We start from the raw sequence: 18659 nt of genomic DNA on the forward strand, positions 1-18659 counted from the left end.
ACAGCGCACAAGCACCGCCCCCCAATCTATCCGGGCCCAGTACATGCGTCGGCGCACGTTTAGCAGCCGCGCTGTACTGCAAGTTTTCACACATACAATTTTTTTGTATGAGGAACTTGCGACGCCTCCGCCGGCGATTCAGTCAATGAGGGCGAACCAGCCGCCTGAGGTTATGGCCACGCCCTGCTATACCCCAACCACGCCCCCATCCTGTCGCAAACTCTCCCTCTCTCCCAGGACCGCGACCTGCGGTGAAGCGCTGTGCAAGCGCCGCCGCCCCCCCCTGCCGGGCGCGCGTGCTACAGAACGCGCAGGGAGCGCGTGCTACAGAACGCGCAGGGAGCGCAACCTTAGATTGTAAGCTCTTCGGAGCAGGGACTCCTCTTCCGAAATGTTACATTTATGTCTGAAAGCGCTTATTCCCACGACCTGTTATTTGTATTATTGATATGATTGTGACGTGTATTACCGCTGTGAAGCGCTGCGTACACTAATGGCGCTATATAGACACACACCAAGATCCTAGTGTCCAGGACTTTCTCTGTCCCCCTTGCGCACAGACTTGAGCCGTGGGCCCTTGGCAGTAACCCTATAGGAGTTGTGTATGTATATACTGTATATATTTATACTCTGCCCCCCCACCCACGTGTCTGTTCCCATCCACATAACATGACAGGTGCTGAGATGCACAAGTCCCGCCCCCTTCCCGCAGGGCGCCGGTTGTATTGGCTGAATGCCTTCACGTTGTCACCGGGTCTCCTGCGGCAATTGGGCGGCCAGGACGTCAATCACTCCTGCAATCCCCTCCCGCCCTTTGCACCTTCTCCTACTGCTGGTGACCCGCCCCGATTAGCGTGATCTGCTTCCTGATTGGCTAGCTGCGCTCCCCTCAACATCGTTTGTGATTGGTTGTGTGGCACCCCGCCCCCCCCATCGCTTGCCCCGCCTCCTGGCTCGAGCTCAGGCAGGTATCCGTGAGGTGTGTGTGTTCTAGCAGCGCGTGGCGAACGGCGGAACCATGAAGCACTATGAGGTAAGGGGGTGTCCGCGGCTTGTGCGCATGCGTCCTGAGTGCAGGTCCCAGCTCCGCGCATTCACGGGCCCCTTTGCGCGGTGGTACCGGCCGATCAGCCTAAGCAGAGCATTAAAAAAAAAAGGGAAAGGGAAGGGGAGGGGGTCTTGACTGTACGGGGTCCGCAAAGGGACAAACCGCGTGAGACAGCGAAGCTACTGAGAGGGGAGGAGCCTGACCCACCTAAAGAGACAGTGACAAAGATAGAGTGTGTCAGTGACACAGAATGTGTGTCACTGACTGTGTGTGTCAACAGAGAGTGCTGGCGAGAGAGTGACAGTGTGTGTCAACAGAGTGCTGGCGAGAGAGTGACAGGGACAGAGTGTCAGTGACAGAGAGAGACAGGGACAGAGTGTCAGTGACAGAGAGAGACAGGGACAGAGTGTCAGTGACAGAGAGAGACAGAGACAGAGTGTCAGTGACAGAGAGTGACAGGGACAGAGTGTCAGTGAGTGTCAGTGACAGAGAGACAGGGACAGAGTGTCAGTGACAGAGAGAGACAGGGACAGAGTGAGACAGGGACAGAGTGTCAGTGACAGAGAGAGACAGGGACAGAGTGTCAGGGACAGGGAAAGAGTGACAGTAACTGACAGGCACAGAGAAAACACTCACAGTGACAGAGACAGACACGCAGGGGGACGAGGAGGACAGAGCACTGTGTGACCTCAGAGACACCCGCTCTCAAGGGTCTGAGACCACCCGGCGGATCGGACAGGTGTCACCACTGAACAGTAGAGTGTCAGCTCTGGGGACAAGTCTCTTGAGAGGTCCCCCGCCCCTCCCCGAGATATGCAGCGTACTGCGCCACACGCGTTATCTGAGTGTCGTACACGCACACGCGTTATCTGAGTGTCGCACTCGCACACACGTTATCTGAGTGTCGCACACGCGTTATCTGAGTGTCGCACACGCGTTATCTGAGTGTCGCACACGCGTTATCGGAGTGTCGCACACGCGTTATCGGAGTGTCGCACACGCGTTATCGGAGTGTCGCACACGCGTTATCGGAGTGTCGCACACGCGTTATCGGAGTGTCGCACACGCGTTATCGGAGTGTCGCACACGCGTTATCGGAGTGTCGCACATGCACATACGTTAGGCTGCGCTTATAGTGCCGGCGACGCGACCGTCGCGTCAAAACAAATGCATTGCCACCGTCGCGTGCGCTTATAGTGCATGTGACGGCGACAAAGCGACGGAGCGACAGCGCTACCAAAAATCTGGTAGTCACTGATATATTGTTTTTTTCGGCGACGGTCTCTCAATGTAGCCAATTGGAGAGCTCCGTCCCTCTACCACCCCCTTTATGGCGCCGCCTAAATTTAAAACGTCACTTTGGTAAACGTCATCGGTCGCGTCGCCGGCACTGTAAGCGCGGCCTTAGGGTTGTTTTTATAGTTGCGCGCGAATGCTCGTGCACGTGAAGCACACTTTTTGTGTGTACAAACTTCAGATCTCAAGTCACAGCGACCATCAATTTTCACTTAAAAAAGAAAATAGTCCCTTTGTATAATACCTAATCAAGTGGTAAATACGGAAAACTAACAGTAACTGGAGACTGAAATGTCAGCATTAAAACAGGCTTTTTAAGTTTAATGACCCAACTTCATAAAAAAAAAATATATATATATATATATATATATATATATATATATATATATATATATATATATATATATGCAAATATAACTGTATGCTCATCTGCATGTCTTAGACAGGTCTGCAACCCCGCCTTTCCCCATTATCACCCAGCATACAGCACTTCCACTGCAGCAAGGGATTCTGGGAAATGACTTGCAAATGAGCTCACAGTGTCACTTTTTGCCTCAATAACCATTAATATATATATATTAAACTGATAGCCACGGAAAGGAGCGAAAATAAATACACATCAAAACGGCTGAGCTCAAAAAATACATTTATTTTATTTAAAAAAAAAAATGAGTTAGGAAGTAGGAAAAAAAACCCCATTGGCTAAACTGTGGACAGTAAAACTGGCAAATTGGCAAAGTAAAACTGTACGGATATCCACCATTGCAAAGCGAGCGGCCTGATTGGGTAATACAGTGTGACGTCGAGCGGCAGCAGCGCAAAAAGACTATTCCGAGTCTTCCCTCCGGCCTGCCGGTTCCACGCTCACTGCCGTTCGTGGCCCTAGTATAGAACGGCTAGCTAACCACAGCCGATTATAAGTGCCGCGCGTACTATATTACGGGCGTTATCGGAGTGTCGCGCATGCACACGCGTTATCGGAGTGTCGCACATGCACACGCGTTATCGGAGTGTCGCGCATGCACACGCGTTATCGGAGTGTCGCACATGCACACGCGTTATCGGAGTGTCGCGCATGCACACGCGTTATCGGAGTGTCGCACATGCACACGCGTTATCGGAGTGTCGCACATGCACACGCGTTATCGGAGTGTCGCGCATGCACACGCGTTATCGGAGTGTCGCGCATGCACACGCGTTATCGGAGTGTCGCACATGCACACGCGTTATCGGAGTGTCGCGCATGCACACGCGTTATCGGAGTGTCGCACATGCACACGAGTTATCGGATTGTCGCACACGCGTTGTCGGAGTGTCGCACATGCGCACGCGTTATCGGAGTTGCACACACGCGTTGTTGGAGTGTTGCACACGCGTTGTCGGAGTGTTTCGCACACACACCCGTTGTCGGAGTGTTGCACACCTGTTGTCGGAGTGTTGCACACCTGTTGTCGGAGTGTTGCGCACGCACACCCTGTGTCATAGTGTTGCGCACGCACACGCGGTGTCGGAGTGATGCACACACACGTGTTATCGGAGTGTCGCACACCCGTTGTCGGAGAGTTGCACACGCACACACGTTGTCGGAGTGTTGTACATGCACACCCGGTGTCGGCGTGTCGCACACGCGTTGTCGGAGTGTCGCACACGCGTTGTCGGAGTGTTGCGCACGCACACCCGTTTTCGGAGTGTTGCACACGCTTTGTCGGAGTGTTGCACACGCGTTGTCGGAGTGTTGCGCACGCACACGCGTTGTCGGAGTGTTGCGCACGCACACACTTTGTCGGAGTGTTGCACACGCCTTGTCGGAGTGTCGCGCACGCACACGCGTTGTCGGAGTGTCGCGCACGCACACGCTTTGTGGGAGTGTTGCACACGCCTTGTCGGAGTGTCGCGCACGCACACGCGTTGTCGGAGTGTCGCGCGCGCACACGCGTTGGTGTGTCGCGCGCGCACACGCGTTGTCGGTGTGTCGCGCGCGCACACGCGTTGTCGGAGTGTCGCACGCGCACACGCGTTGTCAGAGTGTCGCACACGCACACGTGTTGTTGGCGTGTCGCGCACGCGTTGTCGGAGTGTCGCGCACGCGTTGTCGGAGTGTCGCGCACGCGTTGTCGGAGTGTCGCGCACGCGTTGTCGGAGTGTCGCGCATGCGTTGTCGGAGTGTCGCGCATGCGTTGTCGGCGCGTCGCGCACGCGTTGTCGGAGTGTCGCGCACGCGTTGTCGAAGTGTCGCGCACGCGTTATCGGTGTCTTGCACACGCACACACGTCGGAGGGTTGCGCATGCGTTGTCGGAGGGTTGCGCACGTGTCGTCGGCGTGTCGCCCACGCGTTGTCAGCGTGTTGCACACGCACACGCGTTGTCGGAGTGTTGCGCGCGCGTTGTCGGAGTGTTGCGCACGCGTTGTCGGAGTGTTGCGCACGCGTTGTCGGATTGATGCGCACGCGTTGTCGGAGTGTTGCGCAAACACGCGTTGTCGGAGTGTTGCGCACGCGTTGTCGGAGAGTCGCGCACGCGTTGTCGGAGAGTCGGGCACGCATTATCGGCGTGTCGCGCACGCTTTGTCGGCGTGTCGCGCATGCGTTGTCGTCGTGTCGCGCAGGCGTTGTCGGCGTGTCGCACACGGGTTGTCGGCGTGTCGCGCAGGCATTGTCGGCGTGTCGCGCACGCGTTGTCGGCGCGTCGCACACGCGTTGTCGGCGTGTCGCAGACGCACACGCGTTATCGGAGTGTCGCACACGTGTTATCGGCGTGTTACACATGCACACACGTTATCGGAGCGTCGCATACACGTTATCGGCGTGTCGCAGATGCACACGCATTATCGGAGTGTCGCACACGTGTTATCGGCGTGTTGCACATGCACACACGTTATCGGAGCGTCGCACACGCGTTATCAGCGTGTCGCAGACGCACACGCGTTATCCGAGTGTCGCACACGTGTTATCGGCGTGTTGCACATGTACACGCGCTATCGGAGTGTCGCACACGCGTTATCGTAGTGTATAGTTTAAAGATAAGACATGCAGAGTCCATGAATCCGACCCCTGCCCGAGAGTCCGGCAGAGCGTCGCACCCTTAACCCCTCCCAGAAACCTGCCAAGCTTTACTCCATTAACCCTGTCCTTGCCAGAGACCTGCAGTGTCGCTCCATTAACCCGTCCCCTGCCAGAGACCTGCAGAGCATCACTCCATTAACCCCTCCCGGAGACCTGCAGAGCATCACTCCATTAACCCCTCCCGGAGACCTGCAGAACATCACTCCATTAACCCCTCCCCTGCCGGAGACCTGCAGAGCATCACTCTATTAACCCCTCCCATGCCGGAGACCTGCAGAGCATCACTCCATTAACCCCTCCCGGAGACCGGCAGAACATCACTCCATTAACCCCCTGCCGGAGACCTGCAGAGCATCACTCCATTAACCCCTCCCATGCCGGAGACTGCAGAGCATCACTCCATTAACCCCTCCCGTAGACCGGCAGAACATCACTCCATTAACCCCTCCCCTGCCGGAGACCTGCAGAGCATCACTCCATTGACCCCTCCCCTGCCAGAGACCTGCAGAGCGTCGGTCCGTTAACCCCTCCCATGCCAGTTTCTTGTTGTAGCTCCGGCAGCTGCTGCAGGGATGACAGGGTGCGACGCTCTGCAGTAGCGTGTGGACGCGCCGGTTTGCGCGGTGATAATCCCCCCCCAGGGATTTGCTCTGATATTTTATTCCTCTCGGCGAGGCGCTGCCAGATAATGCAGAGAGCAACACTCTGCGGGGGCAGGGGGTTCACGGAGCGACGCTCTGCGGGGGCAGGAGGTTCACGGAGCGACGCTCTGCGGGGGCAGGAGGTTCATGGAGCGACCCTCTGCGGGGGCAGGAGGTTTACTGAGCGATAGTCTGCGGGGGTAGAAGGTTCACGGAGCGACGCTCTGCGGGGGCAGGAAGTTCACGGAGCGACGCTCTGCGGGGGCAGGAGGTTCACGGAGCGACTCTCTGCGGGGGCAGGATGTTCACGGAGCGACGCTCTGCGGGGGCAGGAGGTTCACGGAGCGACGCTCTGCGGGGGCAGGAGGTTCACGGAGCGACACTCTGCGGGGGAAGGAGGTGCACGGAGCGACGCTCTGCGGGGGCAGGGGGGTTCACGGAGCGACGCTCTGCGGGGGAAGGAGGTGCACGGAGCGACGCTCAGCGGGGGAGGGAGGTTCACGGAGCGACGCTCTGCGGGGGAATGGGTTAGTGTGGCGATGGAGGGGTTGATGGAGCGATGCTCTGCAGGTCCCCACACCTGGGTACTCACTGTCTCACTCCAGTCCGAGATCTCCGCATCACTCTGAGACTGTCTCCTCTCCGCGTATCTCTCTCGGGTAATGCAGCGAGCACACTCTCACTCCCGGTCCCTGAGCGCTGTTGCCTCACTTGTATCAGGGGGGGGGGGGAGGTGGGGAGCGGTCTATTTTTAGAGGACTGGGACTGAGCCCAGATATGTGCTGAGATCAATGAATACCAAGAGACAGCCAGGGAGGTGTGGAGAGACATCTTTAAGAAGGAGAGAGAGGTGCAGAGGGACATTTTAGTGGGCGGAGAGGTCTCGCAGACATCCTAAGCAAGAGGGAGTAGAAGAGACAGCCAGGGGGATGTAGAGCGACAGGGAGAGTGAGCGAGAGTCTCAATGTATGGGTATCTTGCAGATGAGGAGGTCTTGCAATGTTTGGGGTCTCAGGACTCTATAGGGGGAGTTTAGGTCTTGTGGGTGGGGGTCTCGGGTCCCTGAGGGTAGGGGTCTCTGAGAGGGGTCTTGCAGTATGGGGTGGTCTCGGTGGGTGTGGGTCCCGGGTCTCTGAGTGGGGTCTTGCAGTATGGGTGGTCTCGGTGGGTGGGGGTCTCGGGTCTCTGAATGGGGTCTTGCAGTACGGGTGGTCTCGGTGGGTTGGGGTCTCGGGTCTCTGAGTGGGGTCTTGCAGTATGGGTGGTCTCGGTGGGTGGGGGTCCCGGGTCTCTGAGTGGGGTCTTGCAGTATGGGTGGTCTCGGTGGGTGGGGGTCTCGGGTCTCTGAATGGGGTCTTGCAGTATGGGGTGGTCTCGGTGGGTGGGGGTCTCGGGTCTTTGAGTGGGGTCTTGCAGTATGGGGTGGTCTCGGTGGGTGGGGGTCTCGGGTCTCTGAGTGGGGTCTTGCAGTATGGGTGGTCTTGGTGGGTGGGTGTCCCAGGCAAAAGTGCTGGAGCTGACAGATGTGAGGGATAAATATAGAGACCTGCTTCATATTACATCTGGAGAGCGAGAGGGGGAAGAGATTTCGGAGAAAGACTTGGAGAGAGAAAGAGACAGACTTGGACAGAGGGAGAGTTTGCGAGACAGAGACTTGAAGATTTGGGGAGGGAGATGGGGTGAGAGCTAGAGGCGGAGAGACAGATTACTCACAAGAGAGAGCGTGAGAGACAGACTGCTTCCCATCAGGCTGGTGAAAGAGACTCACTATAAACAGAGACAGACTGCTTACACAGCGAGACAGGCTGACACTTCATAACTAGTAAGACGATTCCTTTCACAGGGAATAAGAGACAGCCTCTTTACGCAGGGGATTCATGAAGGCACAGACTCCTTATTGCGAAAAAGAGACATCCTGTACAAAGAGAGTGTAAGGGAAGCACATCTCTGGCAGAAACAGACTCCTTACAGAGAGAGCACTGACATAGATAGATGCCTGAAATAGAGGCTGTGAGACAGCGTCCTGATAGACCGTGCGAGACAGAGAATGAGAGAGTGCTGACATAGACACCCTGAAACAGAGACCGTAAGAAGAGCCAGCCACAGGGTGAGAGAGAGTGCTGAACGACTGTGAGAAAAGGTAGAGACGTGTGTGTGTGTGAGAGTGTTGACCAAAACAACGTGAGAGACAGCGTGGTGAGGGGGCGGGGGAGTGAGGCAGACGGCTTGAGAGTGGCTGACGGTCTACGATAAAGAGAGGGCCACAGAGAGACCGCGTGAGGGAGAAGACATCAGGAAGTCGGCGAGACCGCCTAGTTAAGACGTCTCCGCCGCCATGGATATGAACTCTGTGGTCACCGAGATCAGACAGCCCGAGACGGGGGAGGGCCAAGCGGTCAAACGTGCGACCCCCAAAGCTGCCAAAGTGGTGAAAAAGGCTAAACGTGCTGTGGTTTATTTTGAGGTGGAGATCCTGGATGCCAGGACACGGGAGAAGCTCTGCTTCCTGGACAAGGTGAGTGGCCACATGGGACAGAAGGGCCACGGGGTTAGAGGAGGCCCTGGGGGGGAAACCTCAGAAGTGAGGGAGTTAGGGGCCACCGGCAAAGCTGTGGGAAGGGGGACGATGACTACGGGGGAGGGAGGGGGGGGACTGGAGACAGGAGCCATGGGAGAGACCCTGGGAGGAAGGAGCCATGGGGTGAGAGGGCCCAGGGGGAAAACTTGGTATTGAAGGACCACGGGGGGGGGGGAGGTAGGGGCCACCAGGGAAGCTCCAGGGGGTTGACGGGAGGTGCAGAAACTATGGTGGGACTGGAAGACAGGAGCCACGAGGAAGACTCTGGGAAAGAGGCGCCACAAGGGGACACCCGGGGAGGGAGGAGGCATGGGGTAGTAGGACCCTGGCAGAGAGGAGCTATGGGGGAGACCCTGGGAGTGGAGCCATGGAGGAGTAGGACCCTTGGAGAGAGGAGCCACGGAGGAGATCCTTGGAGAGACGAGCTACAGGAGGGACCCATGGGTACCACGGATGGGACCGTGGGAAAGAGGGGCACAATGACGCTATTAGTGAGAGGCTACAGAGGGGCCATTGGGCAGGGGGGGGCCACCACCAGGGAACCATCGGAGAGAGGGGTCAGGAATAAAGTAGCTACACCCGGGGCCTCGGGAGAAAGGCAGTAACTGGGATGTCAGCGGGGGAAGTGGTTCTCTGCCATCATACCTGGGGTGAGCTCCTGCTTTCTTGACAAAGTGAGGGGCGACAGGAGAGAGGGACACTTTTTGGTCCTACGTGGGACTGACCCTCTGAAGTGTCACTGTCATCTATAGACTGAAATAGTTAGAGATAAAGTTATAGGATATCAGTTATAGGGCATTGGATGTAACCTATAAGTCAAGGTTTTGTGGGAATAAGTTATACGGGGCAAGTTATAGGATATAGGGTACCGGCTGTACAGTTGTGTTTATACCCTGTGGACTACATGCTGTATCGTATAAGAGTACAAATGGCATGATGTAGGTTATAGGATTTTGACCGTAGGTATAGGTTATACGCTTTTCACTCTAGGGTATGTGTGGTATAGGATATAAGGTTTTGGCTAGGGTAGCGGGTGTAGGCTATAGGGTTTTGAATGGGGTATAGATTTTAGTATAGATGGTATAGTGCATAGGTTCTAGGGTTGGGATATATGTTATAGGCAAGTAATTATCTAAACTCAGATTAAAAGGTGTAGGAGCTCGGTCCCGCAAGAACTGCCATTTACTTCATGGTCGTTAACGCAGGATCGAACGCCAATGCCCCTTACACCCCAATACTCCTTATCGGAACTTATTAAATCCCCCCCATAGGGTATAAGTTAGAGGATTTTGACTGTAGCCTTTATGTTATAGGTTATAGGACTTTGGCTGTAGCCTATAGGTTATACAGTAGTATGTATTGTGTAGGGTTTTGGATGTAGGTTAAATGGTTTTACATTAAGGGTATAGATGATCGTATATAGGGTTATGACTGTATGATGTAGGTTACCGTGTATAGGATAAAGGGTTTTGACTATAGGGTATAGATGATCATATATATGGTATAGCTTTTAAAGTTTTTGCTGTAGGTTATAGGATATAAGTGTAGGGTTTCGGCTTTATATTACCGGTCAATCTTTCCCTTGTTTTCTAGGTGGAGCCCAATGCCACCATAGCAGAGATAAAGAATATGTTCACCAAATCCCGTACGTATGTAGGATGCAGCCTTTATCCTGGTGTTTGTCTCTCTGTGTCTGTCTGTCTGTCTCTCTGTGTCTGTCTCTCTGCCTTTTCCCTCAGTGGTACGCTGCCCGGCAGTCTCCCTCTCTCTGTCTCTCTCACATCTCTGTCTGTCTCTCGGATCCTCAGTGGTACGCTGCCCGGCAGTCTGTCTGTCTCTCTCTCATCTCTGTCTGTCTCTCTCAGATCCTCAGTGGTATACTGCCCGGCAGTCTCTCTCTCTCCGTCTCTCTCTCCTCAGGGGTACGCTGCTTGGCAGTCTCTCTGTCTGTCTCTCTCACATCTGTCTCTCTCAGATCCTCAGTGGTACTCTGCCCGACATCCTGCCTGTCTCTCTCTGTCTGTCTGTCTCTCTCTCCTCAGTGGTATGCTGCCCGACAGTCTGTCTGTCTCTCACATCTCTGTTTGTCTCTCAGATCCTCAGTGGTACGCTGCCCGGCAGTCTGTCTGTCTCCCTCACATCTCTGTCTGTCTCTCAGATCCTCAGTGGTACGCTGCCCGGCAGTCTGTCTGTCTTTCTCTCTGTCTCTCTCTCGCTCTCTCCTCAGTGGTACGCTGCCCGGCAGTCTCTCTCGCACATCTCTGTCTGTCTCTCAGATCCTCAGTGGTACGCTGCCCGGCAGTCTGTCTGTCTTTCTCTCTGTCTCTCTCGCTCTCTCCTCAGTGGTACGCTGCCCGGCAGTCTCTCTCGCACATCTCTGTCTGTCTCTCAGATCCTCAGTGGTACGCTGCCCGGCAGTCTGTCTGTCTCTCACATCTCTGTCTGTCTCTCAGATCCTCAATGGTACGCTGCCCGGCAGTCTGTCTCTCTCTCTCACATCTCTGTCTGTCTCTCAGATCCTCAATGGTACGCTGCCCGGCAGTCTGTCTGTCTTTCTTACATCTCTGTCTGTCTCTCAGATCCTCAGTGGTATACTCATGCAGTCTGTCTGTCTCTCTCACTTCTGTCTGTCTCTCAGATTCTCAGTGGTAGGCTGCCCGGCAGTCTGTCTGTCTCTCTCACATCTCTGTCTGTCTCTCAGATCCTTAGTGGTATGCTGCCCGGCAGTCTATCTATCTATCTATCTATCTATCTATCTATCTATCTATCTATCTCTCTCTCACATCTCTGTCTGTCTCTCAGATCCTCAGTGGTATGCTGCCCGGCAGGCCCTGCGTTTGGATCCTAGTAAGTAATGTCACGGTGTCTCTCTGGCCATTTACCCAGTTGTCACAAAGGAAGGGGGTACCTATTCGACCTTTGACCCTGTGTACGCGTACCTGTCTAACCCCTGACCCAGTATGTCTGTGTGTGACGTCTGACCCCGTGTGTGGTAGTGGGGTAATAATGGTGTACCCTCTAACCTCCGACCCTGTCTGTGTATGTGACCTCTGACAATGTGTCGGTGTGATCTTCGACCCCATGTGTCGGCGTAACTATGTAACCTCTGGCCCCTATGGATGTGTGTCTGTGTAACTTCTGAGGCGTGTGTGTGTGTGTGCCGGTACACATCTGACTTTACCATTTGTGACGGGGAGGGGGGTATCTAAGTAGCCTCTGACCCCGTGTGTCTGCATGTGTAACCTCTGACCTCCGACTCCGTGTCACAGAGGGTCGGTCATTGAAGGACGAGGACATTCTTCAGAATCTGCCTGTGGGGACAACAGCAACTCTCTACTTCAGAGACCTGGGAGCTCAGATCAGCTGGGTGACTGTGAGTACGTGTGTATGTGTGTGGGACCCTGATGAAGGTCTCAGATCAGCTGGGTGACTGTGAGTACGTGTGTATGTGTGTGGGACCCTGATGAAAGTCTCAGATCAGCTGGGTGACTGTGAGTACGTGTGTATGTGTGTGGGACCCTGATGAAGGTCTCAGATCAGCTGGGTGACTGTGAGTACGTGTGTATGTGTGTGGGACCCTGATGAAAGTCTCAGATCAGCTGGGTGACTGTGAGTACGTGTGTATGTGTGTGGGACCCTGATGAAGGTCTCAGATCAGCTGGGTGACTGTGAGTACGTGTGTATGTGTGTGGGACCCTGATGAAGGTCTCAGATCAGCTGGGTGACTGTGAGTACATCTGTATGTGTGTGGGACCCTGATGAAGGTCTCACAGTGGTCCGAAATGTTGGTGTCATATTTGGACCACAATACTCCTACTTTCTTGAGTGTGTGTGAGTGTGTGTGAGTGTGTGTGAGTGTGTGTGAGTGTGTGTGAGTGTGTGTGAGTGTGTGTGAGTGTGTGTGAGTGTGTGTGAGTGTGTGTGTGAGTGTGTGTGAATCATATATATATATATGCCTATGTATAGAAGCCTATTAGAGTTTAACTCTTGCAATTTTTATTTAATTTATTTCTAAAAATGTTTTACCAGGAAGTAATACTCGTTTTCAAGTAGTTCCTGGGCACAGAGTTATAACAATACACGGTTACATTAAGTGAACAGGGTTATGCAGTCCATTCACAGACATTTCATGGACAAATAGAGTTGGAAAATTGGGTGCTGGGGATAAAAGGGCTGGTGAGTTTCAGATTGAAATAGAGAAGCTTAAACATCACCAAACATCAGCAAACGGCAGCAAACGGCTCACACCCTTTAGCTGCCCTTCAGCTGCGCCAAAGGCTGTCCGCCTTTGGGGCGACAGATGGACACTGAAGGGGTTAGATTGAATGCAGCTGCAAATACAAAGTCCTTTGTCCTCTTGGCTCATTAACATTCCAGTGGGTGGGGTTGATGTTCCACAAAGTACAAGCAACATGTTAACCCTTAGCACGCTGGTCCTGTGCAGAGGGGAGCAGCTCTAGGGGAGCCCCATCAGGTACCTTTGGGGCAACGCAGGTGTACACTGAAGTTGTTCAGGTTAAATGCAGCTGCGAATACATATTGTTAGTATGTTGACTCCTGATCACGTCCGGCTCTGTAAAGCAGCAATACGGGTTTCATTTTTTTCATTGGTACAGGATTGAAGCAGGGGGTCTCCGGAGCTGAACCCCATTAATTTCAGCCCTCGGGGTCCCCCTGAATCCAGAGATACAGACCTCCCGTAGGGGGCGCCGGTATCGCTTTTAAATCTCCCGGTCACGCGGACCAATAGGAAGCCACACCGGATGACGTCACAGCGTTCCTATTGGCCGACGTGAGGTGGGACATTTAAACGCCGCCATTACGTTAGGCACACGGTTTCTCTTGACTGCAGAGCGATACTGGCGCCCGCTACGGACGTAAGTATCTCTGGAAGGTCCCCGAAGCTGAAATGAACACCGTTCAGCGTCCCGAAGACCCCTGCCTCATTCCTGTAATAAACAAAAATAAGAAATAAATGGCAGTGGACCCTGCATTGCTGCTTTTAATAAAGAATTACAAAAGGTCCTTTTTTGTGCTCCTTTTAGTTCTGCTAAATGCATTTATAGGCAAAGGGATTTTCTATCATTGTGTGTACAGTTTATACTTATATTTGTTACTATCTCCTATGCTTTCTCTCTCTCTCTCCCTCTCTCTCTCTCTCTCCCTCTCTCACTCTCTCTCTCTCCCACACTCTCTCTCCCTCTCCCACACTCTCTCCCTCTCCCACACTCTCTCTCCCACACTCTCTCTCTCCCACACTCTCACTCTCTCTCTCTCCCCCACACTCACTCTCTCTCCCACACTCTCTCTCCCACACTCTCTCTCTCCCACACTCTCACTCTCTCTCTCTCCCACACTCTCACTCTCTCTCCCACACTCTCACTCTCTCTCCCACACTCTCACTCTCTCTCCCTCTCTCTCCCACACTCTCACTCTCTCTCCATCTCTCTCCCACACTCTCACTCTCTCTCCCTCTCTCTCCCACACTCTCTCCCTCTCTCACTCTCTCTCCCTCTCCCACACTCTCTCTCCCTCTCCCACACTCTCTCCCTCTCCCACACTCTCTCTCCCACACTCTCTCTCTCCCACACTCTCACTCTCTCTCTCTCCCCCACACTCACTCTCTCTCCCACACTCTCTCTCCCACACTCTCTCTCTCCCACACTCTCACTCTCTCTCTCTCCCACACTCTCACTCTCTCTCCCACACTCTCACTCTCTCTCCCACACTCTCACTCTCTATCCCTCTCTCTCCCACACTCTCACTCTCTCTCCATCTCTCTCCCACACTCTCACTCTCTCTCCCTCTCTCTCCCACACTCTCTCTCTCCCTCTCTCTCCCACACTCTCTCTCCCTTTCTCAAAATCACACATATATCTCTGTCTCTATCTCTATCATCTATATCTCTTATTCATCATCATCCTCATCTTCAGCCCTCGTCGATCCACTGCTGGATGAAGTCCTCCCAGATGAACAACACACACCCACCCACCCACCCACCCACCCAGACCTTTCTCTCTGTATCTTCCTCACACAGTGTAAACACAATAAAATGAGCTGGCTATATATACCCTTTGCTGTCGTTATATGCAGGTGTTCCTTACAGAGTACGCTGGACCGCTCCTTATTTATCTGCTCTTCTATTTCCGGATCCCTTTAATTTACGGCCCCAAATACGACTTCATTACCAGCCAGCACTCCGTGGTACAGTGAGTATTACACTGCTCCCAGGTGTCTGGCTGTCTGTCTGTGTGTATTTATACATTTCCATATGTCCTGTGTATATATAATGTTGTGTGGCTCTCTCTCCGCGCGCGCTCTCTCTCCGCGTGCGCTCTCTCTCTCTGCGCGCGCTCCCTCTCTCCGCGCTCTCTCTCTCCGCGCGCGCTCTTTCTCGCGCGCGCTCTCTTTCTCTCTCGCGCGCTCTGGCGTGCTCTCTCACGCACTCTCTCTTTCACTCTCTCGCTCTTTCTCTCTCGCGCTCTCTCGCTTTCGCTCTCTTTCTCTCTCGTGCGCTCTCTTTCTAGCGCGCTCTCTCTTTCTCTCTCTTTCTTTCTCTCTCTTTCTCGTGCTCTCTCCCCTCGCGCGCCCTCTCTCTCTCCCCTCGCGCGCCCTCTCTCCCCTCGCGCGCCCTCTCTCTCTCCCCTCGCGCGCCCTCTCTCCCCTCGCGCGCCCTCTCTCTCTCCCCTCGCGCGCCCTCTCTCTCTCCCCTCGCGCGCCCTCTCTCTCTCCCCTCGCGCGCCCTCTCTCTCTCCCCTCGCGCGCCCTCTCTTTCTCTCCCCTCGCGCGCCCTCTCTTTCTCTCCCCTCGCGCGCCCTCTCTCTCTCCCCTCGCGCGCCCTCTCTCTCCCCTCGCGCGCCCTCTCTCTCCCCTCGCGCGCCCTCTCTCTCTTTCTCTCTCTCTCTCTCCTCACCCCCTCTCTCTCTCCTCGCCCCCTCTCTCTCTCCTCGTCCCCTCTCTCTCTCCTCGTCCCCTCTCTCTCTCCTCGTCCCCCCTCTCTCCTCGCCCCCTCTCTCTCTCCTCGCCCCCTCTCTCTCTCTCTCTCTCTCCTCGCCCCCTCTCTCTCTCCTCGCCCCCTCTCTCTCTCTCTCTCCTCGCCCCCTCTCACCTCGCCCCCTCTCACTCTCCTCGCCCCCTCTCACCTCGCCCCCTCTCACTCTCCTCGCCCCCTCTCTCTCTCCTCGCCCCCTCTCTCTCTCTCTCTCCTCGCCCCCTCTCTCTCTCCTCGCCCCCTCTCTCTCCTCGCCCCCTCTCTCTCCCCGCCCCCCTCTCTCTCTCTCCTCGCCCCCTCTCTCTCCTCGCCCCCTCTCTTCTCTCTCCTCGCTCCTCTCTCTCTCTCCTCGCCCCTCTCTCTCTCTCTCCCTCGCCCCCCTCTCTGTCTCTCTCTCTCCTCGCCCCCTCTTTCTCTTTCTCTCTCTCTCTCTCTCCTCGCCCCCTCTCTCTCTCCTCGTCCCCTCTCTCTCTCCTCGTCCCCTCTCTCTCTCCTCGTCCCCTCTCTCTCTCCTCGCCCCCTCTCTCCTCGCCCCCTCTCTCTCTCCTCGCCCCCTCTCTCTCCTCGCCCCCTCTCTCTCCTCGCCCCCTCTCTTTCTCTCTCTCGCCCCCCTCTCTCTCTCTCCTCGCCCCCCTCTCTCTCTCTCTCCTCGCCCCCCTCTCTGTCTCTCTCTCCTCGCCCCCTCTCTCTCTTTCTCTCTCTCTCTCTCTCTCCTCGCCCCCTCTCTCTCTCCTCACCCCCTCTCTCTCCTCGTCCCCTCTCTCTCTCCTCGTCCCCTCTCTCTCTCCTCGCCCCCTCTCTCTCTCCTCGCCCCCTCTCTCTCTCCTCGCCCCCTCTCTCTCTCCTCGCCCCCCTCTCTCTCCTCTCCTCGCCCCTCTCTCTCTCCTCGCCCCCTCTCTCTCTCCTCGCCCCCTCTCTCTCTCCTCGCCCCCTCTCTCTCTTCCTCGCCCCCTCTCTCTCTCCTCGCCCCTCTCTCTCTCCTCGCCCCCTCTCTCTCTCCTCCTCGCCCCCCTCCCCCTCCCTCTCTCCTCGCCCCCCTCCCTCTCTCCTCGCCCCCTCTCTCTCTCTCTCCTCGCCCCCTCTCTCTCTCTCTCCTCGTCCCCTCTCTCTCTCCTCGTCCCCTCTCTCTCTCTCCTCGCCCCCTCTCTTTCTCTCTCCTCGCCCCCTCTCTCTCTCTCCTCGCCCCCTCTCTCTCTCTCTCCTCGCCCCCTCTCTCTCTCTCTCCTCGCCCCCTCTCTTTCTCTCTCCTCGCCCTCTCTCTCTCTCCTCGCCCCCTCTCTCTCTCCTCGCCCCCTCTCTTCCTCGCCCCCTCTCTCTCACTCTCCTCGCCCCCTCTCTCTCTCTCCTCGCCCCCTCTCTCTCTCTCCTCGCCCCCTCTCTCTCTCTCTCCTCGCCCCCTCTCTCTCTCTCTCCTCGCCCCCTCTCTCTCTCCTCGCCCCCTCTCTCTCTCCTCGTCCCCTCTCTCTCTCCTCGCCCTCTCTCTCTCTCCTCGCCCCCTCTCTCCTCGCCCCCTCTCTCCTCGCCCCCTCTCTCCTCGCCCCCTCTCTCTCTCTCCTCGCCCCCTCTCTCTCTCTCCTCGCCCCCTCTCTCTCTCTCGCCCCCTCTCTCTCTCCTCGCCCCCTCTCTCTCTCCTCGCCCCCTCTCTCTCTCCTCGCCCCCTCTCTCTCTCCTCGCCCCTCTCTCTCTCCTCGCCCCCTCTCTCTCTCCTCGTCCCCTCTCTCTCTCCTCGCCCCCTCTCTCTCCCTCTCTTGCGCGTTTTCTATCATATATATTCTTATAGATCGATCTATCTTAACAAAGGGCTGTCTTGCCCCAAAACATCGCCCAATCCTGTAATACGCTTTATATTCTGAATGGATTGAATAATTCCTTCCTTCCTTGATTTTTCCACATCGGAGCGCTGCTGCTGGACGCGTGTGTGTGTGTGTGTGGTTGTGTGTGTGGTTGTGTGTGCGTGTTTGTGTGTGTGTGTATGCGTGTGTGCAAACTTTATTTGCAAAGCGCCAACATATTCCGCAGTGCAGTACAACGTGATATAAATGACAAACAGAATGACAAAAGTTAAAGTGGCCGCTCGTCGTGGGACGGAGTCTGACTCAGAATAGAGTGTGGTCCAGCCACACTGCCGATGCATGTAGGTTTGGGGGTGTGCATGTCAGGGGGTGCTAGCGTGGAGTTTGCAATGGGTGGGGTGATGGGCTTCGTTGAAATGGTGAGTTTCAGGGAGTTTTTAAACATCTGAAAGCTGGGGGGGGGGGAGAGTCTGACGGAGCCCGGTAGGGAATTCCAGGGAGAGGGGGCAGCACGGGAGAGGTGCGGCAGGCGGGAGTGAGGTGGTGATGAGGCAGGAGGAGGGGCGGATGTTGCGGGCAGAACGTAGGGGCGCTTAGGGATATATTTGGGGATGATGGCCGAGATGTAAGAGGAGGGGGGAGCAGCATCGTTGAGAGCTTTGTAAGTCAGGAGTAGGGTTTTACAGGATATGGGAAGCCAGCCCAGGGATTGGCAGAAGTGGAGCGGTAAATGAGTCGGGCAGCAGCATTTTGGATGGGTAGAAGTTGGGACAGGTGGACGAGGGAATGCCACCTGGGAGTAAAGTGCAGTAGTCTAGGCGGGACAGGAGGAGTGAGTGAATTCGGATTTTAGTTGCGTCATGAGTGAGAGATGGGCCTATCCTAGCGATATTTCGGAGGTGGAGACGGTAGGGCTGCTGCCACGCACGCTTGGTGTCCTGGTGCGTGCACTCTGTATAGGAGCGGTGGGGGGGGGCGTGGCCAAAACGCTAAATGCTACCACTGCCATTGGTCTACACCAACCGCGCTCCCATTGGTCCAAACTATCTGCCCTGCTATTGGCTCTCAGCACACCGCGTCACCGCACGGGAAGGACAAATTTCTTGTCTCCCCTGCTGGCTGACGCGCCGCGCACTAACGCGAGTCAACACGCGAGAACACACGGGGGCCTGCCTGATTTGAGGTTAGTGTCTGGTGTGTGGCCGCCGCTGCCGCCGTCACCACCGGGGACTTGGCCTTGGTGAGGGAGT

General features: G+C 55.6%; 1 protein-coding gene across 2 annotated transcripts in view; it reads left to right on the top strand.

Moving 5' to 3' along the window:
• Positions 1-892: 892 nt before the first annotated feature.
• The window catches only part of TECR (trans-2,3-enoyl-CoA reductase), a 39782-nt gene continuing 22015 nt past the window's right edge, over positions 893-18659 (top strand). Inside the window, exons 1-6 of one of the 2 annotated variants that reach the window (XM_075577367.1) lie at positions 893-1033; positions 8512-8562; positions 10219-10270; positions 11428-11472; positions 11895-11998; positions 14719-14834. In XM_075577367.1, the coding sequence (XP_075433482.1) occupies positions 1019-1033; positions 8512-8562; positions 10219-10270; positions 11428-11472; positions 11895-11998; positions 14719-14834 (383 nt within the window). In that variant the 5' untranslated portion in view covers positions 893-1018. Of the gene's footprint in view, positions 1034-7593; positions 8563-10218; positions 10271-11427; positions 11473-11894; positions 11999-14718; positions 14835-18659 lie in introns of those variants that run through there. The other variant, XM_075577366.1, reaches the window with a different exon arrangement.

The sequence above is a fragment of the Ascaphus truei genome, chromosome 20, assembly GCF_040206685.1.
Source record: "Ascaphus truei isolate aAscTru1 chromosome 20, aAscTru1.hap1, whole genome shotgun sequence".
NCBI lineage: Eukaryota > Metazoa > Chordata > Amphibia > Anura > Ascaphidae > Ascaphus > Ascaphus truei.